This window comes from Drosophila willistoni (assembly GCF_018902025.1).
Source record: "Drosophila willistoni isolate 14030-0811.24 chromosome 2L unlocalized genomic scaffold, UCI_dwil_1.1 Seg168, whole genome shotgun sequence".
Lineage (NCBI taxonomy): Eukaryota > Metazoa > Arthropoda > Insecta > Diptera > Drosophilidae > Drosophila > Drosophila willistoni.
The window spans coordinates 7,077,142-7,101,063 of record NW_025814047.1 but is presented as its reverse complement, the minus strand read 5'-3'; the positions used below and the strand labels follow the sequence as shown (position 1 = coordinate 7,101,063).

The following is a 23,922-nucleotide window of genomic DNA, read 5'->3' as shown; positions in this document are numbered from 1 at the left end:
TAGGTACGTAAAATAAGGGGACATTTGCCCCCCAAAGTATGCAATGGGAAGTTGAAAAATGCGATTTTTCTAAAACTTTAAGAAACTTTCGGATTCTGTAATATTTATTTATAACTAATTAAGTCAGGATTGCTTCTGTTTCATTTCTCTCAATTGGATTATACCCTCTGAAAGTGTATGTAGAATACAAACATATATGTATGTATATTCCATCAACTTATTCACTAACGCCCAAAAGTAGGCCACAGAATTTTCAGCATATTGCATTCGAAGTGAAATTACCTGGGCAATATGATTGCAAAATGGATTTCTGGCTACCTCCCTCTCCAGTTCCAATTTCCAGTCACCTTCTCGTTCTTCGTCTTCTTTTGGCGCATTGTCCTGATTATGAACGGGTGGAAAATTGGCTTCAATTATGGCACAGTATGATGAAATTACGAAAGTAAGTAGCTGCTTTTGCTTTTGCGCTCACTTCAGCCAAATGTAATTGCCGCAATTTGCAGTCGCTGGCAGTCGCTAATAACGTTTATTAAAACCACAACAACATGCAACAAGAGGAGAATCCCTCACACACATACACACACACACACACACACACACAGATGAAGAGGTAGGGAAAAAGGATTGGAAGCTATGGATGGATGGGATGCATTCGCATGTGTAACGTTGGCAAATTATGCAAATCCTTGTGAAGCGCATTATCCGCACAATGACAATTAATCGCTGCAAATTAAAATGATGACAATGTGCTAGATTTTCTGTTCCGTCTCCCTCAGCCTGCAGCCGCTCGCCGCTGACTACTGACTATGCCCTGGCAAAAGGATTAGGCTTAACGAAATGAAATATAAATTACATTTTTTCATCTTTATCATTATTATTAAATATTATACAGCGTACTTGTAGTAGTTTAACAACGAAAAAAAAACCATATGGCATAAGTTTGTATACATATTTAAACAGGTGGAGGAGGATAATTAACATTATGTTCCCCATTCAAGCGACCCAAATCACGTTCGCCCTGCTCCTTGCGACGCTCCTCGTGATAGCCATCGAGTCCCACGCCTAAACGTTCAATGAATTTTGAAGAACGGAAACCGTTTTTCTGCAAATCAAATAAGAATTAGACAAAAACCTATCTGGCCTGTATCTGGATGTTCTTCATATTACCAACCTCAAAGTATATGGCACGCGCCTTTTTGGCAGCCTCCGGATCGAAATTCCACTCAGTCCGCTCGTGTGTTATGGGCTCGCCGGCTACATTATTTTGCAGAGTCTCTGTTATGAGTCTCAGGATGAAGCCATCAGCGGGTTGAGACGTCTGCAGGATTAACAGAATGCTGCACTAGAGAAGAGAGATTTAGTTCATACTACATCATTAATCAGTTACATCTTGAGATACATTTTACATTTCCCTATCTTCAATTAATAAAAGAACTAACGATCTGTTTACGATTTCTTCTCTAGTTTATGTGAACGCCAGGACCGCATTTTAGAAAACGTTAATCTTAGACTATAACCAATAACTTATAACACTTGTGTAATAAGGAAATTTAAATTATTAGCTCTTAAATGTGAAATTATCAACAACTACAGAGTGCGGAAAATTTGAAAAAATTTCAGAAACTTAGTTTGAGACAGAGATTTTTAGATATATGTAGTCTAATTTTGAGACTGCCAGAGGAATCAGAATTATAGTTTATTATGTGAATCTGTTAAGAACTCATTAAACTAGATAGTATCCTAATTTTGTTTTCTGATCTAAACGTTTGGGTAATTTTTTTAAATTTATTCCATACTTGTTGTGAATTGATGAAAAACAATCTAAAAATGAGAATGATATTAACTTTTAAAATTTTTATTTTGTATACTATGTAAAATTATATTGTGGAAAAAATGTTAAACAAAAAACATTCCCTTATTAAGTATTATAGTTAACTTAAGAAAAACCAAAACATATATTCGTATGTATATAAATTTACAGGCCTTTAAAATTCGACTTTAGCATCTTGCCTTTTTTTCTTATAATCTGGAAGCTCGTTCTAGAATGTCAAAATCAACTGTCCCAAATTAAATCTCTAGACATAATCCTTGTTCTATAATATACAATACAAATGCCAGGCACATTTTTTATATAAGTATTTATAATGTTTCATTGTCCGACTTAACTTTTTACATTTGATTTAACTATTAAATGTTAATATACATATATAAGCAGGCCCGGACTGGCCCACCGTGCAACCGGGCGAATGCCCGGTAGGCCCTCAAGGTAGGAGGGCCCTTATTTGAAAGATACGTTTGAAATTATATTATTTTTATTTTATTCACATAAACAATCATATTGATGTAAAACCTAAAAATGTGTACCTTTCATTTTCCTTGGAAATAATTTTTCAAGCATATAGTTTAGGGGGCCCTTCAACTTGTATGCCCGGTGTCCGTCCCTGTATATAAGACCCATGTATACACCCAGAAAGTGTTTCTTATTTGATACATGAAAGGCGTAATTCTTTATTTTGCCCAGGGGGACGTTTTAAAAGAAATCTGGCCCTGAGAAAAGCTGGACCAAATATATTGTAAAAAAGCTTAAATATGCTTTTAATTTCACTTTTGAGTTTTTACTTCATATTCCATCTCAATGTCTTTGGCCGTCAGTTAACCAGATTACCAGATTAATTGCAAGATTTTTGTGAAAATCGTTTGAAAAGGTTTACTTAAATTAAAGTAAAAACATGTCCAAAATTTACATAAAATTGACCCGCCTCAACACCAAATTAGAATCTAATCTAATTGTTGGATCTTCAAATCTAAAAAGCCTTTTTTACATAAAGCCCCAGAAAAATGCATAACATTTTTGCAGGAAATGTAATGTCTTGCTCATATTCCGAAACTTTGCAACTTGTATTTTGTTTTCTAAACTTACACAAGAACAAAATATTCGGTAATCCTAGATGTCTTAAAATGTCTTTTTTTATTTAAGATATAAAGTGAGATTTTGAATGCTAACAGACACTTTATTAAATCATTTAAGCTCCACAACAAGTATTGAGACTACACAAAATATTGTTCCATGTTTAACTTGGAACTTGGTCAGAGACATCCAAACAAAATATGACTTCAAGAGAGTTGACACTTGTCAGTCAAGTTGACAGGGCCGTTATTATTTGAACGCACACTATGGCCACACTGGCAAAATAATTGAGTTTGAAGCATTTGAGCAAAGATCACTTGGAAATATTTTGAGACTTACAGTCAAGATAAACACAACTCGCACTTGTAACATTTTGTTAAATTTATTTTGTTAACTTGTCCGCAACAAATTTGTAAAGCGTCGCCGTCAGCCGTTCGAGTCACTGGACCATTGATCACTGAAATCGGTGGATATAGAAACACAATCACATTGGAGAAGTTGCACAAAGCGCAGCCAACCGACAAGTTAAAAACAAAATATCAAAAATATGGCAATCCAAACATTTTGAGAGAGAGCGACAACGAGAGAAGAGTGGGATGAATGGAAGAGCAATAAGCAAGCAAATAATCCGTTAAATTTGACTTACAAATCTTTAACAAACATCAAAACGAACAAAATGTTGCTAAAACAGTGTTTGTTTGAATTTCCCCAAAAATGATGATGATACACACGATCTTTGACTTCAATGATGACCTTGAGTGAGTAATACATTTTTTGTTCGTTTAAAGTACTTTTGGAAGCCTTGTGATAGACATACATGCAAAACTAATTGTACGTTTGTTTGTTTTATTTTGTTATCTTTTTATGGCCATATTTAATGTCTTACCAAATTGGTTTTCATAGCAGACGGAACTAAAAGCCGCATATTTGTTAAAGGTTAGTGGCACTTGGCTTACAAAACCAAAAACCAAAACAAAAGAAAAGACGAGGAGGAAAAATTGTCGTGTCGTAAAGAAAGTGCGCTGGAGTTCAATAGAAATGGCACAACTGGCAGGCAAAAACTGGTTGGTTAAACGTTTGGTTTATTGTGGCAAAAGTTACATAATTCCCACCAACATCATCATCATCGTCATCAACGTCATTGCCATCTCCATCTCTTCAGCGGGCGTCATCGGGCCAAAAGCAGGCTGCTTCTCCACTTCCACTTTAGCAATTTGGCCTCAATTCGCCAGTTGGCTTATTTACTCTTCCGACAAACTCTTAAAGACCAAAGCCTACGTGAGCTGGCTCATGTCAAAAAAGAAAACTCAAATTTCCGGCAACTTTTGGGAAAAGACAGAAAGCTCTACGGAACAGCTGACTCCAACAGGACTTTCACTTTCACAAAAAGAAAACAATTAAAAAATTGTCTAGTATTTATTTTTGCAAAAACATTTTGCATAAACTCGGGAAGACTTAAAAGATAAACTCCACTTTGGGCCAAAAAATAAGTTTCAAAACTCTTAAGAGAGTGAAGAAGAGAAAAAGACCAAGCCAAGCTTGCGAAAGCTCTGGGCTTCAAGTCAAGACGAGCTTTTTGTGGAGTCTCTTTAAACCTCTGCAAAGTCAAATGCATTGCATTTCAGTTACCAATCCAAACGCCTAGAGCCAACAACTAACACCCCGCTTAACTAAAGTTACCGTTAATTTCGTTTTGAAATTTAACAAATAAATTCAAAGAAAATAAACAAACGCACATAGTTGAAAAATCATGGCAAAGTTGAATGCTCTGTTACTAGTGCCCGTGAGTTTAGTCGTTTCGATTTTCACTTAAAGATCTCAACAACTAAATATTTATACCCTCAATTAACATGGCCCAAGAAAAAGTCGCACGTTCCAAACGACGGACCACAGAGGTTGACACAATTTCACACTAAAACAGAAAAAGACGCAAAAGGAATGAAAAGAAAACTGTGAACGATCGTTGCAGTAGTGACTTGAATTCTCAATGAACTAGCTTCTTCTTCTATTTTGTTTTTGAGTTTGGTCTGTTTGGTATTGGATTTGTTTTTTTCAAATTTGTGCCAAATTTCAAGTGAAAGAGACCTTGAAATTATGAGCACTCTTAAACTGTCGCTCTCTCTTTCGATCTCTTTCTCTTTGGCCAAACAAATTGTGTCATAATCTTTGAGCCACAATAGCAGCAGGTTGTAATCAAGTGTTGTTGTTGTTGTTGCTGATGTTGCTGCATTGCATAACTAGCGGGGCAAGTCAAGCGTCCGTTAAAATCACGAAATTGCTCATACCACACACACACACACTTGAGAGCCTTTATTACAAATTCATGTCTTATGCCTGACACACTGAACTAATGAGCCGGCATTACCTTTGATTATTTATTTATATACTTGCAGATTTTATTTTTGTTAATTGCATTTATTGCCCACTCTGCATTTGCCACCGTACAGCCGAAAGCTCCAAATTTTCAATATTTTGAAAGGTAGTAATTTACTTATAAACCTTTTTTCTTGACTAAATATTTTCGTTTATTGTTTTAGACCCAAATATCGTTATCCCTACTATGATGAACATGGACGAGGAAAACTTCTTTATGGCTACGGCGGTCCCGAACTATATCAATATAAAACATACACTCCCCTAGAGGGAATACACTAAAAAACAGAAACTATAAGCTTTAAATATCTCTATCTGTATGTAATTTAGTAACCTATATAATTTATGTCAATTTTCAAATATAACAGTAATCATAAAAAAAATATGTGTTAATTACCCTATCAATAGACAGATGAAAGAAAAATGTGCTGTTCAATGTCTGAAGCAAAAGTTTATTTCAGTACAAACATCAAATATTTGATTATGTTTGAATGGAAAACAATAAAGTTGTTGAAAGTGATTGATCTTCGGTCGTTTTAGTAATATTAATTTGTGCCAAAATACAGTGTGTAATGTTTTTCTTCAATATATTATTAAAGGTACACATATGCATATACTTTACAGCATTATTGTTTTTTTTTTAACTTTTGTTGTACACTTGCCAGAATTAATGTTAAATAAATGCATTTATTAGATTCAACAATTGATAAAAAAAAGGAATATTATGCTTCTTCTTCTTGAATTTTCAAATATGAAAAGTAAGCGGGAATAACAAGGGCAGCACTGCCAACCGTACACAAAATAAAGTCAAGTTGGCAGTACTTGACTGCAAAAAAGTCGCCGTAAACAAAAATGTCAATTTCGCATCTCTATTCCTAGCCATAAAACGGCCAAAACGTCAGCAGCCATAAAAGTGTTGATAAGTTTGTTTTTGCCACCAATTTAGACAAAAATAATAAAAATAAAATGTCTCGCAAGGAAGCGCTCTCACAATTTATTAACCAAATCCACGGTCGTCCTGTGGCAGTCAAGCTGAATAATGGAGTGGACTATCGAGGTAAAGTATTATTTCATTCAAGTTGATCAAGCTAACCTTGCCAAAAAGAGAGATGGATTGCTAGGCTTTTGACCAGGAGATTGCATCTTAAAGAAGTAACAATTTAGACTATATAAACGTTCATTCGGGATGCTTTGAATAGTCCAGTCAGTATATGTGTCTGTTGGAATCCAAATTTGAAACCTAGTTTAATATAGAAACATTGTGTACAAACTGGTTATCCGGTTAGTCATCCCACTAAGTCCTTACCGGCATGGACCTAAAAAGATGTTTATCTCTTTAAGAACAGCATAAATAAACAGTGGGACGCACTTGCAGGGATTAAGAACAGAAAACAACCCAATTTGACCTATTTGGCTAATTCGAATTTTAAATGTTACAGGTGTTCTGGCGTGTTTGGATGGCTATATGAACATTTGCCTCGAGCAGACGGAGGAATATGTTAATGGACAGCTCAAGAATAAATATGGCGATGCCTTCATCCGCGGCAACAATGTGCTCTATATATCGACGCAGAAGCGAAGGGTTTAATATCTAAGATTATACCATAAAATAAATACAACAAACAAATCACTTTCTAATCCAATAATTCTCTTTGTAATCTCAACCTCAACTGGGATAGAGAGGATTGCCCGTGCCATACTCTCTTGGTATCGCACCGAAATAACGCAATTCCTTGATAGAATATCCCGAGCCCAGGGCAGCTATTAGACGCTCGCCACGGTGGCCAAATTTGCGCTCATAGGTGGGCTGCCATGCTCTTCCGAAATGCGGATCGAAAGGTATCTCGCTGGGCTGCTGGAATGGTGAGTTGCCCAAGAACAGACGTTCGATATAATCCAATACGGCTTTCTTCTTCTGAAAGTGCACGATTATGGGATTGGCCTGGGCACCAGTACGCGGATCCTGTGAGTCAAGATTCTTAAAGTACTCGAAGTTCACCAAATCCAAATTGGAAAAGTCAAAGACCTCATGGAAGTCGTGAAATGTAGCACGGACTGTGGGCGGCACTTGGCTAAGGCACTGGAATCAAGGGCAATGTTAATGTGGTAATTATTTGGATAATTTAATTGATTCCACACTACCATTATGGCCATTGCAATTAAGACAAATTTGCACATTGCAAATGCGTTTTCGAACCGACAACACGGACTCTTCCGACTCGTCACCAACTCAAATGAAGTTCAACTGATTTCGGCTGAGTATATTTTCGGCTCTTGTAACTCGGTGCCCAAATAATGTCGTCCAGTAATCAAAAGCCCAGCTCTTGTATATTTTTGTAATACCCCATTACCCAATCAATCCCGCATGACACACAGCCGCTGCACACACTCTCCACAGGTCGCTACATAGGTAATTAATTGATATTCATGTCGCATAGGCGTTCCAATCGAAGCACCCGTCGGCGTCTGGTCTGCTTCGGCAACGGCAAGCATTTCCACCTAGCTGACCACGACCCATTGTCGAGATCTGCAATCTTAATGAAGCCTCTTTGTTTTCTCGAAATGGGGCGAAACTTGAAAAGAAATATAACATTTTCATATTAAAAACATAAGTTTGAAAATTTTGCAATTTACAAAATGCAACTGAGTTGCATATTAGTAACCGGTTTCCGACTCTCTCTCTCTCTCACTTTCTGTTGGTTCTTGCCCTTATGGAAATTTAATATTGAATCCAAACGACGCTTGTCAATCATCTCTGAATTTTATGGAATTGAAATTATATGCTAATATATATATGGATATGTATGGATACATGATCAGGGGAGGAATCCACATGTGCTGTAATCCAAATTTAAGCATATAAAGAGACTATTTGGCATCGAACCAAATCATAAGTCATGTTGTCGCAAGGGCCAAATGACAAATGGTTTATATAATTTACAAATTGACTGTTCCAGGAAGTTAATTCAAGGTCGTTGGATAACATTAATGGCAACATGAAATAAAAATTAATTTAACTTTCTTTGAATAATGTAGGCCTTTGTACCTTTAAATAAAAATAATAATAACATTAAGACTAGAAAAAACTCATCAAAACGAGTTTTAATGCTTTTAAGAAATGACAAATCTAATTAAATTAGACACCGAATACATTCAATAAATTGAGTTGATATAGTCCTTCTCAACATAGGATTTTTTATCTGAACTAGCCGGAAATTACAAGATTACATCTTTATGGAAAGAAAATTCTATTTCTTGATCAGATAAATAAGACAATCAATAAGACTTGAATAATAAGCCATCCTGTTTCTTAAGACAAGTAGTCGCTGAATTTTTTAAGCTTTAAAGATTAAATTAAATAAGTATTTTTATTTTGATATGGACTAATTTTGTCCACATGGAACGATCAGATTTAATAATGTCTTATTTATATCAATCTAATCTAATTAAATCAATCAAATTGATCAAATTTTATTATAATAAATCCGTTAAAATCAGACTTACATAGAACTGTTTAAAATGTGTTGAAACTGTTAAAAGAATTAAAAGTCCGAGGTATAAAAGAGAAAAGCTCAATTTTAAATAAGGTAAATATTTCTAAAAACTTGCTCGATTCCAACATTTTTTAATATTATCATTCTACGAGCGTTTTTAATTCAAACATTCGTTGGGAACTTAACAATTTTTTAGTGGTAAAAATTAATCGTAAATGCATCGTTGATGTTGTAATGTAATATTTAAATAGAATAAAATTTAATTACCAATCAATTAAATGTATTACCCATTAATAGGGCAATATTTTTAAAACTTTTAATGATATCATTTCTTTTAACGTTGTAGAAATTACTTGAAATACTTTTTTAACTAGGTGACTGGGTCTACCATAGCAGCTATTTGAGTTCAAGAAGATATAATCCAAACTAAAGGTCATAACGTTACATGGATCAGTTGAATGGGTTTGGCAAAAAAAAAAAAAGATTGGGTAGTAGTTTTAATATTTTATTTTTGAATACTTGCAATTTCTTAATGTGAAATCTCTTCCAGGTGTTCAAGTACACTATGGTGTAGTATAGGGAAAAGGATGGTTTTGAACATCATCATTTTGCTAGCTATAGAAATAATCAGTGTCCTGTGGGGGTCCAGCTATTAGTTCTCTTCTTGTTGATGTATTTCCATCTATTTCCCCAGAAAACCTTTTAATATAATCACCGAATAATTATTTATTTTGAAATATGTGCCAGATTTTGTCGAAGTCAACTTCAATTCCAGAGTTACTAGTCCAAGAGAGTGTTAAATTAATTTGTAATAAGTTTCTTAGATTTATCTTTAGTTAAGGCCAGCTCTGACGTCGTAATGATCTGGGAATACGACATTGTACGTTTCTAGGTGAGCAAGAAGTTAACTTTAATTAGGTAATACCTATTTATCTAAATGGACTACAATAGACTTAATTGTCACTACTGTCCAATTATCAGATATCCAGATCAGATCTACGTCAATAAAATCACGACCAACAAAATAGATTTTATTCTAAAAACTAAAAGGTCCAGTGGTGCATTAATGGTACGTAATCCGATTAGGTATATTTGCTTAAATCTCGATAATCTGTACAATTGCTGCTTACAAACAGGACATTTTCCAATACGGTGGAAAATAGCTTCATTTATTCCAAATCGTTATAATGAAAAACCTCCTTACAAGCCCATTAGCCTAATTAAGCAGTTTCTCCAAAATATTTAATAAACTTAATTACAAACAATACAATTTTAAAAGGCGATTTATAAATCGGTTGAAACCGAATTGTAAATTGTACAATTCAATGACTTTTATCAATTATTTTTCAATTGAATAGTTTGTTGTTAATAAGTGAAACCCTTCTTATATTCCTTGTAAATAAAATATTCAAGTTTTTTTATTTTTTGGTATTTGTAATTTCGGCAAAACAAATCGGGAAAAACTCAAACTAAACTATTGCAAAAATACTTCGAAAAATATCAGAATATAATATATCAGTGAATGTTAAACATATTCAATTCTCTCTATTTTACTGCAAGTGGCCTGACTTTTATTTATTATTTATTTGTTAAATCACATTCCTATTTATATGTTTGTATGTAGCATTTGATAATTTCCTCGATATCGGAACTAAAAATGTTTGTTTTTTTGTTTTGTTGTTTTTTTTTTATATATATATACTTATTCCATAGTATTTGCATATTTAATTTAAAAACAAAACACAGGGCAACTTTGCAAAAGTGACGACGTTGGTGAAGTAAGAGGAGGAAGGGAGCAGCAGAAAGGAGGGAGATTTCATTATTTAATTGGCCCAGGACAAAAGCTGCTTCATGTCGGGATCATCTGCAAGGAGAGTTTTCGGTTAGTGGGAAATTCGGGAGAAAATTTATTAATTAACTAACCGTCCACTTCAGGGTCTGATACTTTTGCTGGTGTCTTCTTCTTCTCCTTGGCCTTTTCGGGCAAGTCCTCTGTAGGTGCCTCTGGTAGCGTGTGCGTTGGCTCTGGAATGCCAATAATTTCCTTATCAAAGTTCTCCTGTTCCAGCTCATCGAGTTCACGCTCAAGATCCTCATCATCCAGATCCGCGCCAAAGGCCACGGGATTTGAAATGGCATCGGATATCTCGCGAGCCACATCTTGTTGCTCAGCAATGTCATCCATCATGTCGTGAACCTTGTCCACATCCCTAGAATCGAACGAACAATCATGATCAATGATCAAATGGATAAAGTTAACTAAGATCAAAGGACGTACATATTTTGGTGCGCCGATTTGAGGGCATCGGCAGCATTCTTCATTGTGGTCAAGACGGCAGTATTCGTGTTGGCACTCTCCAGAGCCTCCCTCTGCATTTCAATGGTGGATAAGGTGCCATCGATCTGTTGTAGCTGTTTCTCCAGGCGCTTCTTCTTTTTCAGAGCTTGTAATGCCACTAAAAAGGGAGGAGTAGATGAGATTAAGAAAAAAAAAGAATGTATATATATTAATAATCTAACAATAAGCAAAACTAGCAAATTGTGCAAAATGTGACAAGGAATTAAATTTTGTTTAGCTCTCATTTTTGGTTTCCAATTACTTTGACAAATTGCAATAACATTATAAGTGAATTGTTTATATTACGTTCTGAGCATGGGGTTACGTCCAGGCATTGAGGCATCGAATATGGATTGATGGCAGGAAGAGAGTCGAAGAAATACAAATTGTTTTAATGGACAAAATTCTATTCAAGCGTTATCACTTATTAATTTATGGCAAGGCCTAAATCTAATGCTACAACAAAAGCAAAAACAACAGCAACAAACAATGAGTCATAATTTTTCCCCAACACACACATCTTAAGCCTCTATTAAGGCGGGGGATGAAGAATGTTATTACGGCGACTAGTGACCACACAGATTAGCGAGGATTGCTTACTGCATCCAACTCACCTCTTTTGTTTTTCGATGCATTCTTGCGTGCCGTGTTCAGTTCTTCCTCGATTTTGGACTCGAGGAACTCCTGCTTCTTGATAAGCATATTTTCTGTCTCTCGCAGTTTTTGTATAGCCTCGCCTGTGGATGGAGCCACCTCCTTCTTGCCCCCAAACATTTTGCCAAAGAAACTCATCCTGTTGATTCTGTTTTGTTGGATGTTGCACACCTGGTAATGAACTAGAATTTGAGATTTTCCTAATTGCGTGCTCCGCTCGTTCCTCTTCTGTTTTCTTTCTGTCTGGACTAGTGTGCGTCACCTTCACTCTTACACACACACAACACACACTCAGTTTTCTTTATGTCTGGGCTGTTTTTTTTTTATTATGTTAGTGTTGCTTAATTTTGAAATATGCAGTGTGACAAAATACTCTTGGAAATTAGAGGTGGCACCAATGCGAAGACGTTTACAACAATCGTGATCATGTATCATCACTATTATAAACAAATAACAACTGATTACTAAATTTCTGATCTTATTAATTTTGGATATATATAAGATTTGAGAATACATAAATAAAACTTTATTTTCCACATTTCTTAGTCTAAAAATATAAAATACAATGAAATTTTTAAAAATCGGTTACACTACCCAAATGGCGTTGACTGAGAAAACGACACTCCTCTCGTTTTATCTCGCCAGATTTCGTAGTTTTGTTAAAGAATTTGGTAAGTTTGGCTCCAGCGTATTTGGGTTTCTCCGAGTCTGGTTCATCGAACTCCATTTCATAGGCCTTATCCACCAGGGCATTCTCAGCTGTGGACCAACTGAACCTTACGAGACGCGGAAATCCAAATACCAAATCAATATTTTCGACAAGAAAACGTTTTGTCACAGGATCACCGGGATAACCACTGCCAAAAGCATTGTCCTTTATCACCAGCCCTTCTGGAAATTTCCAAACTTTTAGGGCATGATCACGAGTAACCTTGGCACAGATACTGGCTGCAGAAACAATTGGATATGTCGAATCGGCTTTTTTGGCCACTGTTATTTTAAAATTGGGAAATCTTCGCAACAATTTCTCCTGATACTTTTCCGGCGGTCCCACTGTATCTACATAGACTTCGGCTATTTGGACACCGGCGTCAATAGCCTGTTGAATAAGGCCCATAGCCGAGTCCATGGACACCTCGTTGAGGGAACACTTTGAGCGGCGATACATGCTTGAACTAATGACATTCGGAGAAATGATTTCAACAGCCCAGCCAATGCATTCGGTGGCATAGTCCAGAGTGTTCAACTCATTGAATATAATGTCGCGCTTCTCCTCGGTCAGCTGCTTGGAATCGGCGCAACCGAGATCAATTAAAGCCTGCTTGCTTTCCAATGGACAGTATGAGATGCCGTAGACCATGGGGCCCAGGACTGGACCACGACCGGCCTCATCAACTCCTAGCATACAGGGCTGCTCTTTGCAAATGTCAGGGACATCGCTGACATAAATTGTATTTTTACTGTTTTCACGGGCCGATATGAAGGGACCCAAAGACTTTAAGGATGTAATTTTATTGACATTTTCCTCCGTTTGATGCTTTTCTTCATCTTTTTCTATTTTAACTTCTAATTCCTCCTCAGACATTTTACGCGCGTTTTTGCACTACTCGGCAAGTGGGACTAGTGTTGCTTAACTCACAAGGGGCAAAAGAATTACCAAACACTATGCGAAACATTTTTGGTCTATCGGTTATTTTAAATATTTTAAATGTGGACTTGTGCCTCTAAAAAAAGTTAAATTAAATGATAAACAAAGATTTTTCAAATTAATGGACAAAAACAACTTACAAACTCAACTCTTAGTCATATTTGCGAAATTAAATTGAAATTTAAATGTTTAATTCGCAACTGACATCAGCAGACTTTGCAAATAAAGAGCCGCCAAATAAAAATAGTAATTTCTACAGCTTTTTCATTTAGTCTGTTTCTGTAGTTCAACGAGTTGCAAACAGGAATTGTTGCTGGGCTAACTGTTATCTATCATAGAGTTAAAATTATATGATAAAGATTCAATTATGGTGAACATTACTGATGATGAGCACTTAGCCACCAACTCAGATGATGCAACATACTCCGGACAATGGAATGCATTAACGCCACCTGCCGAAGAAGAGGAACCTTATCGTTATTTCATCTTAGAGCCCGCAGTATTCTTAATCTTTCTTGCCAAATATTTATCTGGTAAACAAAAAACAAATACCAATCTAGAAATAAAATGATTAATTTATATGCTCCTAGGGACTGTTTATCAAAATCAAATCCTTTACCAAACCTGTCTCACAATTTTGGAGGTCAATGCAACTGAATGTGAAGCTCTGAAGGGTCTTAATCGGGAGTCTGATGAGATTAAAGTAAGTTGTTTGAATGCATTTCTTCTTGATTATTAAATTGTTTCATAAAATAGTTAAGGTTTAATGAGCTTATTTTATTGTAAGTCGAATATGACTCATTGAAGAAATGACATGTGACGAATGCAAAAACATATGTGCATTGTTCTTAAAATAATTTGAGTTTATATTTTCAGAAGCTAGAGGTTAAAGTGCAGGAATACTCGGCAGACATTATGATGACTAACTCCTTATTTGATAGCATTATACCAGCCGTTATCATTCTATTCCTGGGACCCTGGTCGGATAAGTTTGGTCGTCGACCCATTTTGTTGACCACATTCTCTGGCTATCTGATTAGCTGCATCGCGTTAATTGTTCTTAGCTTCATAACTGAAACCACTAACATCAGTCCTTGGTGGTTTACTCTATACTCAGTGCCTTCTATTTTTTGTGGAGGAACTTGTGCCTTGATAACTGGCATCTATTGCTACATATGTGATGTGGCCAAAGAGAGGAATAGAGCTCTAAGGTAACTAGACTAGTGAGCTTTCTTAATTGATACTCATTTGCAATATGTTCATACAGAATGGTGCTAAATGAGGCGGCATTGTGTTCAGGAATGATGATGGGCAATGTGGCGAGTGGATATATTTATGCCGCAACAAGTGCGCTGACCCTTTTCATCATTGCTGGTTGCCTTATGCTGCTATCCCTAATCTATATAGTATTTTTTGTTCCAGAGAGTTTAAAGCCTGAGGATATTCAAACAGGGGTATGTTTGATCCTTTTACAATAATTATTATTTACATTTTCTATGTATGTGTTTTATAGTCCCGAATTCGCGAATTCTTTCGCTTCGATTTGGTAAAGGATCTAATTCGTACATGCTTTAAAACTCGACCGAATTATGATCGAGCTATTATCTGGATGACGATGATCGTATTGACCATTATGATTTTTGATATGGGTACACATTTACGAGGCATTGCCACATACAATCAAATCTCAATTTCTGAACTTTCTAGAGGGTCTAACCACTATAAACTATATGTTTGTTCGAGAAAAATTCAATTGGACCGTTAAGGATTTTAGCTTATTCAATGCAGCACGCATAGTTGTCCAAATTGTGGGCAGTATTGTGGGCACAATTATGCTACGCCGGCTCTTCAAACTGTCAATCATAACAATGGCTATGCTCGCGTTGGCCTGCTGTGTCCTGGAAAGTACGGTAAGAGCCACCGCTCAATATTGGCAGGAAATGTATTTTGGCATGTCTTTGGGAAATATGCGCGGGGTTTTGGGGCCCATGGGTCGAGCCATTATATCGCATATAGTCCCAATATCGGAACTAGGTAAGCAATCAGGGTTTTGTGTCTCGTCATAGCAACTATTTATATATCTGAACAATTTAGGAAAACTATACGCTCTTACCACATCTGTAGAATTTTTGTCACCATTAGTGGCTGCTCCTTTATACACGACCGTTTATAAGGCCACAGTAAACAGTTATCCGGGGGCGTTCAATTTCATCAGCGCAGGATTATACTTCTTCAGTTATATACTAGTCGCGTGAGAAAATTAAATAATAATCCAAGACGTTTATAGAGAAACCAAAAAATATACCTTATTTTCTTACAGAATCATTTTTGGAATTCAGAAGTCAATGGATTACGATGGTGTCTATCAAGCTATTGGCAGCTAAATACACAAACCCCATCCTGTTAGGAGGGAAATACATATAAACTTATTTAGTAGGTAAATTTCATATATAATTTTCCAATGCATTAGAATTTTGAATTATATGTTATCGATTAACAAATAAAAAGTTATCGATTGTCAGTTGCCACATCTGAAAACATATCGGATTTCTGGTTTGTGTTGTTTTCATTTTCGGCATCTCGTGGAAAAATAAGTAAAACTGAATGCCGGAAGATGGCAAATCGCACGGTTAAGGAAGCGAAGAATGTGCACGGCACAAATCCACAATATTTGATAGAAAAGATCATCCGTTCCCGCATCTACGACTCGAAATACTGGAAGGAACAATGCTTCGCCTTGACTGCCGAGCTTCTAGTGGATAAAGCCATGGAGCTGCGATTCGTTGGTGGCGTCTTTGGTGGTAATATTAAGCCAACTCAGTTCCTATGCCTCACTCTAAAGATGTTGCAAATCCAGCCGGAGAAGGACATAGTGGTGGAATTTATTAAAAACGAGGAGTTCAAATACGTTCGAGCACTGGGCGCCTTCTACTTGCGTTTGACCGGTGCTGCCCTCGACTGCTACAAATATCTGGAGCCTCTTTATATAGACAATCGCAAGTTGCGACGGCAGAATCGATCTGGCCAGTTTGAAATTGTCTACATGGACGAGTACATTGATGAACTGTTGCGAAATGATCGTGTCTGTGACATTATACTGCCGCGTATCCAAAAGCGCACCATTCTGGAGGAAAACAATGAAATTGAGCCAAAAGTATCTGTACTAGACGAGGACCTGGACGACGAGGTGCCCAGTGACGATGAGAAGCAAGTCGACGATCGAAGGTCTCGTAGTCGTGAAAGGGACAGGCAACCGGCGGCTACTCAAGGAAATTCCAGCACCAGCAACAACCGTTCAAAGGACTACTATGACGAACTGGAGGAGTACGACCGCCAACGTAATCGAGTGAGAAACCGAGACGATCGGAGGCATGCACCATCAGGAGGACGTCATGACAGGGATCGGGACAGAGAACGTGAACGTGAGAGAACGGATCGAGAAAGAGAGAGGGAGCGGGAACGGGAAAGAGATCGAGAACGTGCACGAGATCGGGAGAGGGAACGGGATAGAGATCGAGATCGTGCAAGAGAACGGGAAAGGGAACGTGATAGAGATCGTGCAAGAGAACGGGAGAGGGAACGGGATAGAGACCGTGGCAGAGAACGGGATCGACCGATACGGAGATAAATTAGGCCAATTTAAAAAATGGTCTTGGCGTAGATCCTCAAGATATCCAATGCTCCTTGTATAATCCCAGATCCTGACGCATCAGTGATCTGGAAGAGGAGGTGACGGCCAGCATCTTGAAGATTCCTTGCGGAAAAATTACTGTGTCGAATTTCGTTAGCGATTGTCTCCCGAAGTCTACATACCAAATTTATTGACTCTATCTTACGTTAGTCGTTAAGATCTAGAATATGTGAAACGAGAAAAAATAAAGTGACTGTATTTATATTTACATATATGATGCGCAAAGAATATTCAGCTCCATTTGTTTTTCAACTCATATTTTAACTAATATCCCTTAACTAGGTCTAATGACAAATTACAAGGTACATGTGTACTAATTAAAGTTTATAAATATTAGACACTTAAAAGAATACAATTAACACTTAAAAATCCATAAATAAGCAAGCCTTAATGTATCTATCTCTGAATACTTCAAATCAAGTAGAATTTAAACACTAGCTCTGCCATCTAAAATAGGTTGTAGGAGCATGGCTACCAGTCCATAGCCATTTCCTTCCAGGCTTTGCCGTCGATCCTTATCGCTAATTCGTCTAGTAATCCTAGTAAAAGTTTTTTCATGGCTGTTAAGGGTATGCGCCTGGTTTGTAAGTTTTGCCAATCTTTTTTCCCTTCATTAAGTTGCAATTTTTAACCAGTTTTAGAGTTGAAGATATGGTATGGTCATTCCAATTTCGGAGTTCTTTAACAAAGTCTAATGATGAGTTTCAAAAAGGTCGTTGTCTAAACAGAAATTATTATAAAGATGAAGAAAGATCTTACTAAGTCATTCTTGAGAGTAAATGCTTAATTATAATACATTTTGAAATTCAATAACGGAAATTGTTAACTTATTGGCACAATAAATATCAAACATACATATTTCGTCTGTCTTTATCGCTAGTATGAACCAAATAACTCCAACGACAGTAATATCGTTCTTGACTAATTAAAATCTACTTTAAAAACATTCTTTCTGCCAGGCTACTAAATAATCATATCCTAATAACCCCGAGTTGGGCATAGACGTGGAGAACAGTTAATAGTCGGCGCCATCAATAGCAATCGATAATCAACTACCGTGGCTTCGGCTCTATCGATAGTCGTTAAAAACAATTTTTCATTAAATACCAAAACAAAACAGAAATCAAAGTTTAGTATTTTTTGTTTTAAATTGCAACAGGTTGGCAGCTTCACAGCTGGTTCGTTGGTAAACAAATAAATAAACTTTCCAAAACTGCAAGTGCAAGTGAGATAGTCGTAAAACACTGATTTTAATCACCCAGCGAAACAGTGTTTTAATCGTTTTTGTTATTGCAAATATAGCAAAGCTTTGTTTGGTTTAGTGTCTTACTCGAGCTGAAAGCGTGAGGGAGTGAAATTGCTCGCTGACTTTTCCAAGAGAATGAATTGCAATTGTTCTTTACATCAGTATTAGATTCTTTGTTTGCCCCTAATCAAGATACAGATACGGATAAAAAATGCCACGACGTGACGATGGAGAGGAGCCCCTGGTTGATGACATGGAGGATGCTACCATTGCATTTGCAAGTCCGGAACAGCAGGAAGTTCCATTGCCCCCTCCACCTGCTCCTGCTGTAGAAGAAAATGGCTATCGCTGGTTCATCTTGGAGCCAGCAGTTTTTCTCATATTCTTTGCTAGATATTTAATAGGTATGATGATGAGAGGATTCCCTTCCATAACGAGTATCTTTATCATATTTGGCTTTTAATTTTTTATTTTTAGGGGCGGTTTTACAAAGTCAAATACTTTATCAAACATGCGTAACCATCATGGAACTAAATGCCACAGAATGCGAACCATTCAAAGGCATTAATCGGGAAACGGATGAAGCGAAAGTAAGAGTTATTATATAAAATATTTCTGTGTATACATATGTAGTATACGTATGATAATTCTGTCTGGTAGTAATATTTTGACATTGTTTTTATTGTGTTTTGCGTATGACTTATGTTTTGCAAACGTTCAATGAGCGGAACAAAACCAGAACTCAGGGAAAGGCGAGAGTGAGGGGCTGAGATTAGGTGTAATTCAATCTAACAATAAGTAGGCTATGCATATGACTTTTATTGTTTTCGGTCTAACCGATAAGACTCTATATAGAACAGCCTTGCTAAGCTTATAAGCAAATTCGAAGATTATGGATTACGATTAGGAATTAAGGTTTAATCAATACAACTTTCTCAAGTAAGAACTATAGGAGGCGAATAAGTTTAGATTAAGACTAAATTAGACAGAGTTTATCAGTAAACGATTATATTAATATTATCATTTAATAAGCTAAATTTATGTTCAGTTTGTCAGTTAAATCCAATTTAACTATTTACCATGCCATGAGTAATTTAAAATGCACATTCAAATTTTCAGAAAATTGAGGACAAAGTTCAGGAATACTCGGCTGATATAATGATGACTACCTCTCTGCTTGAGAGTATAATTCCAGCTTTTGTTAGTTTATTTCTTGGACCTTGGTCGGATAAGTTTGGCAGACGACCCATTTTATTGACCACATTCTCCGGTTATCTAACTGGTGCCATTATCCTGATTGTTATCACTAAGATAACAGACACCACGAATATAAGTCCTTGGTTCTATTTGCTTGTGTCGGTGCCTGCAGTTTTAAGTGGCGGAACTTGTGCCTTAATAACTGGCATCTATTGCTATATATCCGATGTGGCCAAAGAGCGTAAGCGAGCCTTGAGGTAAGTAACAGGTTTAAACGTATTTAATAGCATTAGTTGAGACAAACTTTATTGCAGAATGGTTCTTAATGAAGCCTCTCTTTGCTCGGGCATGATGGCTGGAAATGTGGCCAGTGGTTATATCTATGCGGCAACCAATGCGCTTACGCTTTTCATCATTGCCGGCTCCCTAATGACTTTAGCTTTAATCTATGTCTTCTTCTTTGTACCAGAGAGTCTCAAGCCTGAAAATATCCATACGGGGGTAAGATAAGAGGGTTTCTTATATATCTGTGATTACAACTAATCGCTTTGCTCTAAATAGTCTCGCATTCGCGAGTTCTTCCGCTTCGACTTGGTTAAGGATTTGGTTCGCACTTGCTTCCAAAGGCGTCCGAACTTTGATCGGACTATTATCTGGTTAACAATGATCGCCCTGACACTTGCCATATTCGATATGGGTGAGTTTGGATTTGAGTTTCTTCTTATTCAAAGCATTATCTAATATGTGATTCGATGTTTCAGAGGGCGAGAACACTGTCAATTATATGTTCATGCGCGAACAATTCAACTGGACCATCAAGGATTTCAGTTTGTTTAATGCTGCTCGCATTGTGATTCAAATTGTGGGCAGTATTCTGGGCATGATTGTGCTGCGTCGTTTCTTCAAGCTATCCATCATAACAATGGCAATGCTATCGCTGGCCGCTTGTGTCCTGGAAAGTACAGTGAGGGCCACAGCTCAACACTGGGAGGAGATGTATGTGGGCATGACGCTAGGCATGATGCGTGGCGTTATGGGACCAATGTGTAGGGCCATCCTATCGCATGTGGCACCTCCCACAGAAGTGGGTAAGTATTAACACAAACGCCTACGATGCCAGCAAATTTAATCCCAACTACTTGGCACTATTTAGGTAAAATTTTTGCTCTAACCACATCGATGGAATCCCTCTCACCATTGGGCGCTGCTCCATTATACACTGCCGTATATAAGGCGACTGTTGAAGTTTATCCCGGGGCTTTTAATTTCATCAGCGCTGGCTTATATTTTATTTGTTATATTTTGATTGCGTATGTTTTCCAACATTGAATTCAAATTAGTGGAAAGTTAACTAAAATGTTGCTCTTTCTTCTTTCAGAATTATATTCGGCATCCAAAAATCAATGGGCAGCAGCAGTGTCTATAAGGCTATTGGCAGCTAACCATTCTCCGAAACTATCTCTTAGCCTAATTTGACTTTGTTTTTGGATACGGCTTATTCAAGTATTAAACCGATTATTATCTTTATAAATGTTTTATCTCAGACAATGTACAGATCTTTAATAAATTGTAAATACATAAATATATTGAATCATACAAAAATCTCTGTTTATCCAACTGAAAACATTCAATGTTTGTTGTTTGTTTTGGTTAGCCTCACTTTCTAATCAGTAATGACTACCAGATAAGAATGCCATATAAGGGGCTTGGTTCGGGCTGGGGCAGGGGCAGTGCCAGAGGCGTGCTTTATGGTTTCGTTTACATCGCGAATATCAACAGCTGTTGGCGTTTAGTGTATCGCCTGAGTTCGACGGGTTCGGCAGTTCTCTGGCGCGCAATACATACATATCTATCGAGAAACAATGCATTGTTTAGTTTAACAAGAACAAGCAATCGTGATTCGCTAATTTCTTTGTTGTCAGTGAGAGCAATTAAAATAAATTATACTGGCCTGAAACCCGCATTCTTTGATTAAAATCGAGTACAATGCCGAGTAACGATGAGGCGCTTTTGGTGACTGACAATGCACAAGAAACGGAAACTGAAATTCTACAACCATCATCATCATCATCATCATCTTTGCCTAAACTTAGTCTCAAATGTCGTTTACAGCGATTTGCATTAGAACCAGCCATTTTTATGGTGCTATTCGCCAGATACTTAATGGGTATACATACATCTAATTGTTTATTAAGAAAGAAACTTGTTTTACATATGTATATTCATTTTGCTTAACAGATGCGGTTTATCAGAATCAAATTCTATATCAGACCTGTGTCACCATCATGGAGTATAATGCATCTGTTTGTAGGCCATTTCTCGGCATTGAGCCTGGAACGGAAGACTCGAAGGTTTGTAACTACTCAACCAATTGATCTTAATCAACCAAATTAAATAAAATTAACCTTATGAAGTTATCAGTGGAATGCAAGCAAAAGCACTTCCAAATGACTCATGTCTGATAAGGAAATGCGTGTTAATAATTTCGGTATATACATATGTACATAGATATGTAAGGTAGAACCCCCAACCCGATTAGTTTTCCTGACTCATATTAGATATTGAAACGTGACTTTGTGTCTTTTTTGTTATTGCAGAAAATCGAAGTCAAAGTGCAGACATATTCGGCAAACATAATGCTGGCATCTTCACTCCTAGAGAGCTGTCTGCCGGCAGTATTAAGTCTATTTCTGGGACCTTGGTCAGACAAATTTGGCAGACGTCCAATATTGATCTCGATATTCATAGGTTAGTAATACGCATGCAATCGATCCGATCTCTAGAGACTTATTGGTTAATCCCTCTCTCTCTCTCTCTCTCTAGGTTATCTCTCAAGCTCTATAATCCTAATCATACTCACTGGGATAACATCCAGCACGAATATCAGTCCCTGGTTGTATTTGCTCTCTGCAGTGCCTTCAGTTTTAAGTGGAGGCACTTGCACACTCATTACCATTATGTATTGCTATGTATCCGACGTGGCCACTGACGATAAAAGACCCATGAGGTGAGTGTAAACAAACAAAGCCCCCAAAAAGTGTTTATTATTTATTTGTTTTCTTTATTTAGAATGGTTCTCATGGAAGCAATGTTGGGCTTGGGCATTCTCGGTGGCCTTATGTCCAGTGGTTATATCTATGCTGCCACAAATGCCATGATCATCTATACCATTAGCTGCTCCATACTCCTCTTGGGCTTGCTGCATTTAGTATTTTTTGTACCCGAAAGTATTAAGCCAGAGAATATACACACTGGAGTAAGTTTCAAATTGGATCAAACTTATATTATACATCCTAATGGAATCTTTCTCACTCTAGTCACGAATTCGTGAGTTTTTCCGCCTGGATCTGGTCAAGGATCTGATCAATACTTCACTTAAAAAACGAGAGAACTACGATCGTCTTATCATCTGGCTAACTATAATCGCTCTGACAGTCTCGATATTTAGTTTAGGTAAATCTACATACATATCACTCAAGTGTGAATCGAAATAACACTAACCGATTTGTTTATTTACTATATATAGAGGGCGAAAGTACTCTCACCTACATGTTTATGCGTCAGAAGTTCGATTGGACTGTCAAAGATTACAGTGTCTATAATGTGGCTCGCATTGTCATCCAAGTGGTGGGCAGCATTCTGGCTATGGTGATCCTACGTCGTTTCATGAAGATCTCTGTCGTCAGCATGGCCATGGTGGCCTTGGCCTGCAGTGTCCTAGAGAGTACCGTGCGGGGAACAGCTGTATATGCTTGGGAAATGTATTTGGCCCTCTTTCTGGGCATGATGCGTGGCGTTTTGGGGCCCATGTGTAAGGCCATTCTATCGCATGTGACGCCAAGTTCGGAATTTGGTAAGTGCTTTCGAAATAAGTGGAGCGTGTAGAGAAAATTGACATGAACATCATCACTGGTTTAGGTAAAATATTCGCTCTGGCCACATCATTGCAATCGCTGTCCCCGGTGGCCGCTTCCCCTCTATACACCTCGGTTTATAAGGCCACCGTTGGGGTTTATTCCGGAGCATTTAACTTTATTAGTGTGGGACTTTACTTCTTGGGCTACATTCTAATGGCGTAAGTTACTGTGCATATCCAAAGCGAATACTTTTTGATGTTTTAATCGTTTTCTTTCAATTACAGTATAATTTTTGGCATCCCGAAATCAACAAGTCCCAGCAATGTATATCAGGCAATAGGTTAATCTTTAGTTCTAGCTATTATACCAATTTTGTACATGTTTGTTAATTATAAGAAACTGTTTTATAGTATTATGAATTAGTATCCGATATACACAATTTTTATAGTATTAATATTATTGTTTTCAAATTCTATGGCGCAACTAATTTCTGTGGGAATCAGTATAGTTTTAGTG

At 37.0% G+C, this 23,922-nt stretch overlaps 10 protein-coding genes across 10 annotated transcripts; 6 read left to right on the top strand and 4 right to left on the bottom strand.

Moving 5' to 3' along the window:
• Positions 1-882: 882 nt before the first annotated feature.
• Positions 883-3,340, bottom strand: LOC6652082. The gene is made up of 3 exons (XM_002074927.4): positions 3,248-3,340; positions 1,172-1,342; positions 883-1,102 (listed from the first exon to the last, which is right to left on the bottom strand). The coding sequence occupies exons 1-3, from the start codon at positions 3,278-3,280 to the stop codon at positions 953-955; spliced, it is 354 nt and encodes a 117-aa protein (XP_002074963.2). The 5' UTR covers positions 3,281-3,340; the 3' UTR covers positions 883-952.
• A 1,113-nt stretch (positions 3,341-4,453) lies between these two features.
• On the top strand, positions 4,454-5,658 carry LOC26529090. Its single transcript, XM_015176579.3, has 3 exons — positions 4,454-4,691; positions 5,302-5,387; positions 5,446-5,658. The coding sequence occupies exons 1-3, from the start codon at positions 4,659-4,661 to the stop codon at positions 5,561-5,563; spliced, it is 237 nt and encodes a 78-aa protein (XP_015032065.1). The 5' UTR covers positions 4,454-4,658; the 3' UTR covers positions 5,564-5,658.
• A 520-nt stretch (positions 5,659-6,178) lies between these two features.
• LOC6652083 (U6 snRNA-associated Sm-like protein LSm6) lies at positions 6,179-6,919 on the top strand. The gene is made up of 2 exons (XM_002074928.4): positions 6,179-6,338; positions 6,721-6,919. The coding sequence occupies exons 1-2, from the start codon at positions 6,248-6,250 to the stop codon at positions 6,867-6,869; spliced, it is 240 nt and encodes a 79-aa protein (XP_002074964.1). The 5' UTR covers positions 6,179-6,247; the 3' UTR covers positions 6,870-6,919.
• A 28-nt stretch (positions 6,920-6,947) lies between these two features.
• Positions 6,948-8,034, bottom strand: LOC6652084. Its single transcript, XM_023181216.2, has 2 exons — positions 7,972-8,034; positions 6,948-7,361 (listed from the first exon to the last, which is right to left on the bottom strand). The coding sequence occupies exons 1-2, from the start codon at positions 8,032-8,034 to the stop codon at positions 6,948-6,950; spliced, it is 477 nt and encodes a 158-aa protein (XP_023036984.1).
• Positions 8,035-10,164: 2,130 nt separating this feature from the next.
• On the bottom strand, positions 10,165-12,071 carry LOC6652085 (charged multivesicular body protein 4b). The gene is made up of 4 exons (XM_002074930.4): positions 11,728-12,071; positions 11,054-11,231; positions 10,699-10,985; positions 10,165-10,639 (listed from the first exon to the last, which is right to left on the bottom strand). Exons 1-4 carry the CDS (start codon positions 11,903-11,905, stop codon positions 10,599-10,601), a joined length of 684 nt encoding a protein of 227 aa, XP_002074966.1. The 5' UTR covers positions 11,906-12,071; the 3' UTR covers positions 10,165-10,598.
• Positions 12,072-12,270: 199 nt separating this feature from the next.
• Positions 12,271-13,396, bottom strand: LOC6652086 (ribonuclease H2 subunit A). Its single transcript, XM_002074931.4, has one exon. It carries the CDS (start codon positions 13,350-13,352, stop codon positions 12,342-12,344), a length of 1,011 nt encoding a protein of 336 aa, XP_002074967.1. The 5' UTR covers positions 13,353-13,396; the 3' UTR covers positions 12,271-12,341.
• Positions 13,397-13,648: 252 nt separating this feature from the next.
• Positions 13,649-15,957, top strand: LOC6652087 (proton-coupled folate transporter). The gene is made up of 8 exons (XM_002074932.3): positions 13,649-13,948; positions 14,006-14,118; positions 14,292-14,626; positions 14,683-14,869; positions 14,929-15,064; positions 15,123-15,449; positions 15,510-15,666; positions 15,736-15,957. The coding sequence occupies exons 1-8, from the start codon at positions 13,783-13,785 to the stop codon at positions 15,797-15,799; spliced, it is 1,485 nt and encodes a 494-aa protein (XP_002074968.1). The 5' UTR covers positions 13,649-13,782; the 3' UTR covers positions 15,800-15,957.
• Positions 15,958-15,973: 16 nt separating this feature from the next.
• Positions 15,974-17,316, top strand: LOC6652155 (pre-mRNA-splicing factor 38). Its single transcript, XM_002074933.4, has one exon. The coding sequence runs from the start codon at positions 16,030-16,032 to the stop codon at positions 17,041-17,043; it is 1,014 nt and encodes a 337-aa protein (XP_002074969.1). The 5' UTR covers positions 15,974-16,029; the 3' UTR covers positions 17,044-17,316.
• A 976-nt stretch (positions 17,317-18,292) lies between these two features.
• Positions 18,293-21,151, top strand: LOC6652156 (proton-coupled folate transporter). The gene is made up of 8 exons (XM_002074934.4): positions 18,293-18,756; positions 18,830-18,942; positions 19,472-19,806; positions 19,864-20,050; positions 20,111-20,246; positions 20,311-20,637; positions 20,703-20,859; positions 20,928-21,151. The coding sequence occupies exons 1-8, from the start codon at positions 18,564-18,566 to the stop codon at positions 20,989-20,991; spliced, it is 1,512 nt and encodes a 503-aa protein (XP_002074970.1). The 5' UTR covers positions 18,293-18,563; the 3' UTR covers positions 20,992-21,151.
• Positions 21,152-21,349: 198 nt separating this feature from the next.
• LOC26529931 (proton-coupled folate transporter) lies at positions 21,350-23,860 on the top strand. Its single transcript, XM_015176581.3, has 9 exons — positions 21,350-21,716; positions 21,788-21,900; positions 22,147-22,297; positions 22,373-22,556; positions 22,619-22,805; positions 22,867-23,002; positions 23,076-23,402; positions 23,468-23,624; positions 23,691-23,860. Exons 1-9 carry the CDS (start codon positions 21,536-21,538, stop codon positions 23,749-23,751), a joined length of 1,497 nt encoding a protein of 498 aa, XP_015032067.1. The 5' UTR covers positions 21,350-21,535; the 3' UTR covers positions 23,752-23,860.
• The last annotated feature ends 62 nt before the right edge of the window (positions 23,861-23,922 follow it).